The sequence below is a fragment of the Dreissena polymorpha genome, chromosome 7, assembly GCF_020536995.1.
Source record: "Dreissena polymorpha isolate Duluth1 chromosome 7, UMN_Dpol_1.0, whole genome shotgun sequence".
In the NCBI taxonomy this organism is placed as follows: domain Eukaryota; kingdom Metazoa; phylum Mollusca; class Bivalvia; order Myida; family Dreissenidae; genus Dreissena; species Dreissena polymorpha.
The window spans coordinates 35,852,886-35,865,719 of NC_068361.1; the positions used below are offsets into that span (position 1 = coordinate 35,852,886).

Here is a 12,834-nt window from a genome sequence, read left to right on the forward strand (position 1 = left end):
TCCAATTATATCTTGCATTTATTATTGTTGTTGCAGCTGCTAGTGATGCTGCAACCAAGCCATAGACAGAGATGAAGCGAGTCCCGACATTGACGTCGCCACCCCAAACCCGGCAATGTCTAAAAACCTCTGCGGCTAAATGGTTTCAATGTTAGTTATATAAAATACACGAGATACAAAATGCTCATTTTTATTTTTATGTGGCACAATATATTTCATTTTAATTTCCTACAACGATATTTATTCATATGACACATGAAAACTTACATGGTACATGAACCTGTGTTGAACATATTGTCCCACAAAGAGCATTTGGTATCTTTTTTAATGTTACCAGACCACATCTAGCGTTGAAATTTCGGCTATTGCTTTAAGGAATACTGTTTTTTATGTGCTTACTTATGTTTCGAAATATTATATGAATTATTCGATGATTTTGAGTGTGTATGGGCTTTTAACAACTGCTCTTGTCGTCAGGTTCAAATTATTCAAGAGCATTAAGGTCAATGACGTTTACAGACAAGTCACTCAGCACCTGCTCTATCTGTTGGATCAGATCATTTCCACTCAAGTGACAGCATAATAAAATTATTTTGTTGTAGTTATGCAAGGGGATTTTTTTTATTACAAGTTAGTGAAAAATACAAAAACTTTTTGTTTAGGGCTGAATTTCAGCCCAAAAATGTATGGAAATATGTCTTGACCGTTTTTATTTTATGCTTTCTGGAGGTTTATAGAGAAATATCAGTACATTAAAACTGATAACAAGTACAAATATAAACATATTTTTCGGTTTGAATGTTTTGTAACTTTTAATAGGAACTTTTAATTTAGAATTTGCATGTTTTGGGAATCCATTTTGATAAGACAAACATTTCATAAATAAGTAACTGGTACATACTAAAGTTTGGTGCATCCCGATGATAACCAGCCATAACAGTTTCAACCATGACTGAAAGTTTTGTGTTATTCAAAATCAATGAAGAATTCATTACATTTTTGAACTGGTACTTTATATTTGTGTTCAATCTTTTTTGACAGAATTCTGGATGTGGAATCAATCAAGGGAATTTATGTGTCAGTCTCCTCTCCATGTAGACATAAATCACTACAGATTGTCAGGGATTAAGATTGCCATGTCTGTTTTTGTTGAGAACATCTGTAAATATGTTTTCTAATAGTATAAATTAACATTAGAAATATAACGTAGAAAACATGTTCATGTACATGCTGGAATTTCAGAGTAAAAACTGAAATTATTGAACATACAGATTTTCATTATAGTAATTTTATAGTATTTTGTATATGAACTTCAGAGAAATAAACTCTCTTTTAATAACAACAATATATAGACCTGATGTATTGGACATGTTTTTCCTATATCTTACTATGAGTACCCATAATGTGCTTATAACATGTATTTATGCCATGACATATAGCATATTTATAACCTCAAATATTAAAAGTGATGCATTAAAATGAGCGTTTGACCTTTTTAATACATAAACTAAGCTTTGTTTTTTTGTAATGGTAATCATAATAATTGTAACATCAATAATATGCCGACATCTAAATCATTTTAATAATTACGAGATTTGTTAACAAATTGATGCATGTTTTTCTTATATCAGTAAAAGCCTTATATAGCCAGAGTTTAACAACATCATAGCATTTAAGGAGAAAAAACACAACAACAGAAAAATGTAATTCCCCATGGGGGACCTAAAAATTACATTTCAATTGACTACCACTCGGTCATCTCCTGAATATAATATTGAGCTTTCATTTTATAATGTATAAATGTGAACCAAATTTAAAGGAAACAACAGGATGATTAAGAATTATTCAATCATAACTCTTTATAATTGTATTCATTAAAAATGATGATAACTCATGAGAAAAGAAGTCTACATTATTACTGGCATTTCGCTTCTTGATTTACAGTATTCCATTATAATTTGTATATGCGACTAACATTTGGAAAATAGTCCTTTTGGCAATCTTAGCACAATTCCCCTCCACTTTAAGCTTAGTTTTGTAAATGAAATGCATATGACCATTTAAATAGTTAATTAATGAGATTAAATACTTGTTAAAATTAAGGCCCGAACAACTTTCAAAGCCTTTTAATTTTTATCTCAAATTGTGAAAATCAATTCTGTGATTTTTATCATGTTTTCTAACATTTAACTACGTTTTTGTCAGGAAATGTAATGATGAGTAATAATGCCGTATTTATATTAAGTAAATTTAGTTTGTTTAAGTGTTAAATGCATTATCTGTTTCAAAATAAAAAACATATGGAAATATACACTTTTGTGTCGTGTAGTGCATTTGCTACAATTGAACCAAGTCATTTAAATAATATCATTGTTTTCTTTCAAAATTGTGCAAACCATATTATTGTAAAATATTCACATAAATGTACTTTTAAATTGTGTCATAAATAATAAACTTATATAAATACACCAGTATTATTTATTTACGCAATGCAGTGTATGTCTTTAAACATTAATTTATAAAAAAATATTCAATATTTGAACTAAGTTACTGAGATTATCAAATATATAATTCAAATAAATGCAAATCATTGAGATGTTTGTTTTTATATCACTATATTATTTTATGATTTCTGAGGTCAATATAGCAAATAGTTGACAACTCAATGATACAAATGTACCATATCAAGATATGCCACTGCAGCTTTATTAGCAAACCATACAGAATAAGTCCATATTAACAGTGACCTTTTTAATCCAATTGGGAACATTTAAGCATATATTTTTGTATACGGCATTCTCAATCATCTTTGAACATGTTCAACTTAATAGGAGTAATAAAAGATTTTTTTACAAACAATTGTAGACCTATTTAGTTTCTTAGTTATTCTACATATTTCAGAAAATTTAGCGTTTGATCTATCCAGTGAATCAAGCATTAACATGTACCCTAACATATATTTTCAAAGCAAGGTATGGGCTTAAATAAATATCTAAATTATTAGTTTTATAGTTATTATATCTTGATCAACAATTCAGTTTTCATGCAGAATTCTCAATTTATATAGACACAAAACTATAATTTGAGCTTAATAACTTTTGCAGTTAAAAACTTTAACACGATGTATTAATTATCATGAGACTTAAGTATTTGATGAGCGACTTGCAAGAAGAAATCATCTGACCATTTTTAAGATAATATAAATAATGCTAGTTATGCAAATGTACCACACATTCAGTTGTGACCAGACAGTGTGGATTTTTGCTAAAAATCACAACGTACTAATAAAAAAAAAACTCAAGTTACACAATGTTTAAAAATCACGAATTTAAATATATTACATTTGATATTTGAATTGTATTCAAACATGATTATTGAAAACGATAAATATAAGGAAACCTGCAAGAAAAAAATGTGAATAGAATCAACCTTATGTACATATTTCAAGTATAACTTTATTTCCTTAAGGTAAGGTAGGACACTTAAAAAAGGGTTGTCTCCTTAAGTTTTGTTTCACATGTAAATTTAGCCAGATTTAAGAACTGCTCAATGAATTTAATTGTTATTATTTATTTTCGTCAACATCTGTATATATAAGAGTATGAAACTGTGCATTTAAATATTGTAAAACATGTTTAGTTGTGATAATAATTTAGATCTCAACAATCGAATTAAAGCTACAGACAATGTTTACAAACCTTAAATCTGTCTGAAACTATTCTGTATCGTACACATCTGTAAATGTAACTATCGTTGCTATTCATCTCCTGATTGGAACATTCTATTAATAATATTTCACTGACGCTTTGAACATAATCAAATATAACCTTCTAGTTAATTCAATCCTAGAAGGAAACTTTGGTTGTGTTACACTGTAACGTCGTAAGTAGTTTCCACAATAAACATGTTCGTGTCGTCTGTATAAATCACCCATGTATTCCATTTTACTCCGTACATCCAGTTTGACATAGATCTAACTAACCATTTATAATATACAGTAAGAGTCGCTTTGGTAATAATCCTATCTTTTGAATGTATAAAATGCTTATCCAAATCTATAAAGCACGGTTAATGCAGTAGTGGTTATTAAAAAAGAACATGAAATTAAACTGTGTTTTACATTTGACTTTGTTTTCTGATTTCGCAAATAAGGGAAACAACTGTGCTCTCTTTAATGTATATTCCATACAGATAAATCATTAAAATGTGCAAAGATTTACCGACGTTTTCATTTTCAAAAGAATAATCATGGGTCTTTTAAAGAACAATTGCACTTAAAATCGCCTTTTTTGTTTTATAAATTTTGTGAAGACGTTCACTCGATTAAGCGGCCATATTTGCAAACGCTACGACATCAATTCCTAACTTATACATTTGGAACTTACGCATTGTAGCAGGTGGTTGCGTAAGCAGTTGTTTATGAAACTCTCGGATTTTCGTTCGACGTTTGTAAGTATTCTTACGTAAGAAAACGTGCGAACAACAATTTTATAAAACGGCCCCATTTACCTTATTCAATCATCTGCATAAACACATACATGCAATTAAATGTACTTAGAAATTTGCAATCAATTTTTCTTCTCTAATAGTATATGAACAACGAAAGTAAGGGTTTTGACTGCTGTCTGTGTATGCAATTTTAATTGTGTTGTTTACCGATTGATTACCGCATGTTAAAATAAATATCGCTATATTTCAAATTGTGCTCTAAATTGTGCTACATTTATCTGTAAATCTAATTACATACACATATTTTTGCTGATAACTTTGACACAAATATGTTGTTAACATGTTATAAAATTTATGCATTGGCTCTGAGGGGCAATTTCTTGTTTGATAATTTCTTGCGAACAACACAACTTTCGGTAAAAATTGCAGAGATATTCAGCACAAAATATCATGCGTATAGATTTGAAAAAGTAACCAACTAAATTAATTTGAAAAATGGAAAAACAGGATGACTTGTGTATTTTAACTTTTTTTGTATTTCTTAAACACCCGTCTTACCTGTTTCGGTAGACGATATTTGTTTATAATAAGTTAATAAGCGTATAAAGTGTATATTTTAGCCATATGCCCACCCCAAGAGCATCTCCAACGAGATATAAACGAAATTAACTTCAAATACAAATATTATGTTATATCGAAACTATTTTTAATATTGGCTTTGAATATACAAAAAATAAAATAGTAAGTATCATTTTGCTATACAATTTATATTAGCAATGTAACCTCCGGGACACCAGTTTTACCGCATGGGTATCATTTGAACAAAATAAGTGGAGGACTTATAAATTATTATTTATACAGTAAATAACACACATGTTGTTTGTTTTTTAGATATGTTTACAAATATAATTTATATAAAGTCTATACATAACAGATTTACATCGAGGCAGAGCTTGTTATGACCACAGTGACACGATTTTAACAAACGTAGTGGAATACAACTATAACACATCTAAGGGTGAATTGTTTCTAATTAAAGTCCTTTTTTTGAATTTGATATACGTGCGATGCCAGTTTTGACCCCAGTGTATTTTTTTAAACCTATGCAAATACCAAATATATGATGTCAACAGCCAAATATCAAGAATCTGGGCCTTTTGGTCTTTAAGAAGATGTTCATATTAATTTTGATATGTATGCCTATATATAATTACGTGACCCACAGTTTGAATAGCTAATTGTCCACCTAAAGCAATGATTAGAACACAACTCGTAGAGGACTCATATTTGTTGTTGCTTACCAAACATTACATCTATTGTCCTAGCGTTATGAGGGAGGAATCAAAATATTTTGCTAAACATATTATACTGATAATGTGATATTTAATCTAGGGACATAATTTGAAAATCCTTGTAGTAGAGGAATATACAAGGCTGGATATCAACTTTTCACATTGTTTTCTAAAGATCAAAATACTTGTTGGTTAATTAATATTGGTAATACAGTATATTCATATGGTATTCATGGAGCGTTACCCCTGTTAAGCCCAGCGACACGATTGCAATATCTGTTTTGAAAAGACATCTATTTGATGTTAGATACCAAATACAAAAATTCTAAGACTTGAAGTCTCAGCGTAGATGATTTAAAGGTTATTTTGAAGTTAATGTATATGCAAGCACGAAACCCTTGCATTGTTTTCAGTTTTTACCCCATGAGATGTTCCGAAAGACAACTTCAAATTGTGGCGTGGTAAACTTTAAATCGTCACAAACAATAACTCAAGTCAAGCATCTGAATTGTTGCAGCCCTTCGTATCATTTAATAAATTGATAATATGCATATTTAATTGCTTCTTCCACAAAATGTTTATTTACTTTATATCAGCCAATACAATAGTTTTAATAAATGTTAACAAGATACTATAAAAGTTAAACTTAAAAACATTTAAGCACGCATATGTATCAATAATTACTTGTGTAAATGTGTGTAATGCTAATATGTGATTTAACAATGTTCAAACAGTTGGAGACTCATGGGTAAATTTCGTTTTCTGGTTTTCGAAATTCATACTGGCATCCTCAAAGATATAACGATGGGACACAACAAAATGGAATAAAAACAATAGAACGATTCTTATTGTGCTCTTCCTTACAGACATAATATTGCATACAGTTGTTCGTATTGCGCGTTCAATCATACACTGTGACAGAAATGCACATAAAAAGAAACATCATGGCATAAAAACGACACAACAATTAACAAAACAATATCGGAATACAATACATAGGAACATACGTCTGCAAAACAGAAACAAAGGGCTGGGATCAAACTAACAACTAATAAGTCATATGAATAAATGACAATTTGGACGAAAACATTACAAGTCTTTAGTAAAAATATAAGCATGGAAACGGTCAAACAAGTCATATATTGTTTTTTGTTTCAGTTTTAACTAAGAACGCGTTTTCTTATAAATATACAGTCATTTTTATCAATATTTATTAAGCTTGCGTTTGATTTATAGGTATATTATTCACCACAAAATGCTGCAGATTTCAACACATAATTTGACTTGATTGCATGGATAATCACGTTGATGCAGGTCAAAAAGTTAATATGTGTACATATATATTTACCTTACAGTGATTTAGAAATATTAAAACTATTTTGATTCGAAATTTTATAAGTCATTTTAGATTTTGAAGTTTACATATATTATTTGCCAAGACAGTGTTGATGTTGTCTATCTGAGTATTATTCCATTTGTTTACACAGTTTGGGACCTTATAGGTATATTATTTACCACAAAATACTGAAGATTTCAACACATAATTTGACTTTATTGCATGGATAATCACGTTGATGCAGGTAGAAAAGTTAATATGTCTACATATTCCGTGAATCATAGTATATTGTATCCATACATAGATAATTATAGAACCACAGATGCAATAAATTCGCCGACAACTGACCAATTCTAATTCATATTGACTACATTGTTGTTATAAAAAGCTGTTTACAATTATTACAACGTGTACAAATCATAGCCATTAAGTTATCAAAACGTCCACCGCATGTTCCTTTGTCCTAACTACCGGTAAGGAATTCGCCAACTTCTGAAAGTGTTCCTTTTTAACAGAGAAAATTATAGAAAAGTCATGATAAGCATTTGAAACTGTGCTCGCGATCGGACAATATTAGATATTGTAGATATACTCCCCATGGATCTGTATTAGTTGGTCCAGTATGTCGCCTAGCGTGTAAAATGTATTACGGTAAAGTATGTAAAGATTGAAACATGTTTATTATGTGTGCTGAATCGTTGTTTTTAACTCATATATATTTTATCTTAACACTTAAGTTACCATCTAAACTAACGTTGAATATTTCCTCAAAACCATTACGTTAAACCTAAGTTCATCATTTTCTCAAGGCCATTGATCGAACGGTAATAATAAAACGTCGCGGCTAAGATTGATATTCACATGCCTAAAACAAACTTTTTTTATTAATAGTATTGCTGAGTGGGCTATAAATTAAACATATTAACATATATTTTTCGACGTATGCAATTCAATCAACATAAAGGACACAAAAATACCCTTTAGTTCTGAAACAAAAATCTCAACTCAGTTCGAGCGGTACTAATCGCTGCATAGAAACACAATTAATGTTAGACAACACGAAGCCGAGTCTAATTTTATTTTTTCAAGAATCGTGTTCGATCAGATTTGCATCGCATTTTGGAGCAGATGGACAAGACCGTCATCCATTCATCTCTTTCTAAACATATTTACTTCATTATTTACAGTATATTATAAATTTGCATCAAACTAATTTTAGAAAATTTCCAAGAACTGTACTTTTGAGCTTAGTTGGTAAAATTAGACAATAACTGTTAACCGATACACTTTCAACGTTAAATAATATTATGCATGCTACGACACTACACCATCAAATCACAAAAATATACCAAACTAATCACAGTAACGAAGGTTGCAAACATAAAATTGAATACATTAAACAAACAATGCATGAATTTATATGGGAATAAAAAAGGTAAAAACAGTGCAACAACGATTATCCATGTGAACCAAATAGTCTTTAAGTAGTTTATAACATTACAATAGCACACAAATAGCTGTATATTCAGAAACGTGTATATGATTCGTTATTGTCATGCTGTTTTCATATAAAAAAATACAAACGACAAAACGTACTTGAACATTGTTCATAAAGGCAGCCCATAACAAACGATGCATACATATTCACTGCTGTTTCTTGAAATGTACAATAAACAATGGGTATGCCTGAGTATCATTAAATATAATAAACATCTCTTGTTTTTGTAAATCAAGAGAATTCGTCACCGAGTCATACAATGCATCTTTCCCACCAGACGGTTTTGGTGGCGGTACTCGCATTTCAGGGTCACCCTGTGCATATTCTCCAGTCAAAACTGAGCAGTAGTACATTCGCTTGACACCGTTATCATCTTGTCTGGAATATGTTTCTCGTGCAGAATACTTTGCTTCGATCGCAAAGTAGACTCCGTATCCGAAATAGGTCGCTGAAAGTTAAAACTTAAATTTGTGAACTCGTAATAGAAATCATGCACACACTTATTCAAACTGTATATTAATCGTTGTCTTCCTGTATGATGTGTAAGTTCAAAGATACGCTTACATTTCAAAGAATACACAATAAAACAAAGTAAACTAAATTTAAAGACTACATTTAAATAAATATTTAAACAACGGGTATCACACATGTATTGTATTGTTCTGGCTCCCATAACTTATTATGTCGCTTTTAATTTATTGGGCAACTGTTTAACGTAAAGTTATAGCTTGACTTAAGTTTACAAATCTTCAAACGTCGATAAACCAAACTTAAGCAAATAAACCAAAGTAAATATGTTTTCTTTTTTCAGCGATTTCTATTAGTAAATGGTTCATCACATACAAAAACATATATCTGACACTAAATGTACTAAATGAGTGGCAATAAATCCATATATTTCTAAGAATAAATATATATGGCAAATAGTAAAATACATAATTTGCAACACAATGTGTGTCTATAATGCAAGGCTGTCTTATTTTGAGTCAAAAGTCCATTAATGTAAATCAAACTAATAGTGGCCTAATTTGACTTTAGACTTTCAAGTGTGAGCTTGACAATTGAGGTCCTAATCGTGTCATTTGAAGTAAAGTATTTCGAATTTGCATGATTTATGACAAAATACAGTCCGGACAAGCTGCTTTATGGCTAAATTTGATCGTTGACATTACATGTTACATTTAATTGTGTTGAACGGAGACAGGTGTAACACAGGACATGCCGTCTCCTATTTGGAGCCATTAGCTGTAAGTTATTTCAAACAGCTTAAAGCGGGTATATACGATTTTTTTATATGTGTTTAATTGTAATATATTGATAAAATATGTAACAATAACACAAAATAGGCAAGAAAAATTATACATTTAAGCCGAATTTCATAAAATGCAGCAAAGACAAATTAGCGCCCCGAGCCGATAGTGACGTACATATTTTCCTACAATAACCGAAGCATTCGTCTTTGTATTATAAACCGTTAAACTACGAGTTAAGTAAGTTTAGATGCACATCGTACATGTATGGTATACATGCTGGCGAATTCGGCTGCTCAGCCGTTTTCAATTTCAGAATTAAATCTCTGGCCTATGTCGCATTTGTCGACACATGTTCTTCTTAACTTTTATTTTAATTTATATTGAAATATATATATAATACGTTTCTTACACAGTTTATATAAATTCATAAATATTTGACAAAATCGTATATACCCGCTTTAAGGATAAATGACAAAGATTCATTTTAAAAAACTGCCTAATATCCAAAATTGTCATTCGACCTAAAAGTGTCGCTTTGACCTTTGAGGTAGGGAGACTAGTGTTACACTCTGCGCGGCGCCTTACGATTGTTTGCATTTGTAATTTTAAAATCCATAAACATATGGCTTACTTGTGGACGATAATTGTTGTTTAAGCCAATTATGGCAGAGACAGGAATGTTGAAACTGTATTATAGACAAATGTTACTATATTATGAGAACATCCGATGTTGATAACTTCAAATTTTGCTGGTCATTGTATTCGGTCTGCATTTTAGCCTTTGTACATTTTAAGTGAAGTGATATTCATATGTAAACTGTTTGAGTTAGAGAGAGGGCATCAACAAATAGCCGTACATTAAAACATTGAGATTTGGCATGTTATTGAACTTAGCCTCCATTGTATGCTAATAAACATTTCAAGAAAGTTGTGTGAAGTTAAGATGATAACTGGTTGAGCTACAGAGTTGAAACCAAAATGTGCGGACATACTGAGGACTGCCGGACATTAAATAAACTATAAACCTGGCGTAGAAGGGCATATCCAGCGTTGTTATTACATGATTTGCGTGGTTTATATTGACCCGTTTTAAGGAAAACTTTTTCAAAGGTAATACAATCCTTCTGAAAGGTCATTTAAACGTTTATTGTTCGATACCGCATACGTCACTGAGTTAAGATAAATAGATAAAGCCAAACTTGTATAAAACAAATTGTGAAAAGGACCAAACCAAAAATTGATAAATCATAATCTGCGCAAACAGCTTAAGGTTTTGTTTCTTTGTGTTCTTATTGGGTACACATATTGTTGACAAAATACACTTGATTGCATATAGTGTCATTCGATTTAACATTAATTTGAATCACATTAACATTTTCTTTGAATAATACGTTGTTTTTTTGTCATGTAATTGTAATAAGAGGTATTTTGCAGAGGTATTTTGTTCGGTCTCATATAATACATAATCTTTGTACTCGGGCTACGCTTTGAAGTGAAGCATATTTGCTTTAACGGTAATAACTTTATTTTTATTTTGCTTTTTGTTGCTTAATAAGGTCGTGTGAAACTATATTTGTGTAAATATATTATCATCGCTAGTAATTTACGATAAGTTCAACCTAAAAAGAGTATTTGCATTTTATTTTAATTGTTGTATAGTTGTGTTTCAATGGTATACTATATTAATTTCATATAAGGAGTTTTTGTGTTGTGTTAGTAGTCTGAATTGAAGGTGTTGTTTTACATCGTCTTGTTAACGTAAGTTTGCTACAACTAAAGCTTACAACAGGTATTATATTTCAATAAAACGTTTCAAAATATTTGGATTCTTTCCATTATTGCACGATCCGTGAGCGAGCTTTTGCGTTAATCGTTGTTAAAGTTATTTCTCTAAATATATACACCGTTTTAAATATTTGACATTAATCCATCTTCATCCCCTTAAATTTTCGTTTTAACAATTTTACATTCTATGAAAGCAAAAAATAACAATGTCGGTTTTTTTCACATAACATTAGCAGTTATACTTAGAAAAAATGACAGAATCATATGAGCGATCATACATAAAGGTTTAATACAAATACGTTTATTGCTGAACACATCTACATTTTAACCTTTGTTTTTAACAGGCAAATGCATACAATGCATCCAAGCTCTTTGCCACTGCCTGTTTAAAACAGCAAGTTAAAATTGTAAAGATTTCATGTAATCATCACTGATATTTTACAATTTAAAATTTCTCTGAAATACGAAGTTTGTCAGTAAATAGTGCTACTTCAATTTTCGACCACCATGTCTTTAATATGGTTTATCGATGATGTCTACAGTCAACAAACAGTCGTCTCAACAAGAGTGCAGGACTTAACACAATTTGAAGCATAATTATCTAGATTGATTGCATCTTATAAGCATACTATTAAAATAATACTGTCCTAAACGCATCTAAAAATGTGTTTCGTTTACAAACACTAAGGGGAAATTACCCCATTGAAATCCATTTATAAAATGATAATATTTCTGCTTTTAAGTGTCATATGACTCTTATCTGTTTTAGTTACAGAGCATGGCATTAAAAATGAATATTTTCGTGATGTAATCGAGATTATCAACACTGGTGCCTGTTTCAAAAGTACACAAACAATTGATCGAGTGATCAATCGATCGATCAATAAATCAATCAATATATCAATCAGTCAAATAATAAATCAATGTGCATAATGGGAAAACCGTCGTTATAAAACCAAACTAATGCATGACTTTCAAATTATTCGGTCAATATCAATTTCTTTAATAATCAAATGAAACTCTCATGCAACGAAACAACAATGGCGACCTGATTGCTTATGTATGCTGTGGACAGTTTGCGCTAATATTATTTGCATCTGAAAACTTCGATTTGTAAAACGCGCCATAGGTAACGAACAGCACAAATGTGCATGTTCATGCCGCGATATACATAAAAGAAAACGCTATTGATTTATTTCTTGACATAAAATCTGCCTTGAC

The 12,834-nt window shown here is 30.5% G+C and overlaps 1 protein-coding gene across 1 annotated transcript in view; it reads right to left on the bottom strand.

Annotated features, from left to right (window-relative positions):
* Positions 1 to 5,604: 5,604 nt before the first annotated feature.
* Positions 5,605 to 12,834, bottom strand: part of LOC127838473 (protein mono-ADP-ribosyltransferase PARP14-like) — a 61,726-nt gene continuing 54,496 nt past the window's right edge. Inside the window, exon 21 of the mRNA XM_052366258.1 lies at positions 5,605 to 9,023. Within this exon, the coding sequence (XP_052222218.1) occupies positions 8,722 to 9,023 (302 nt within the window). The 3' untranslated portion in view covers positions 5,605 to 8,721. The remainder of the gene's footprint in view (positions 9,024 to 12,834) is intronic.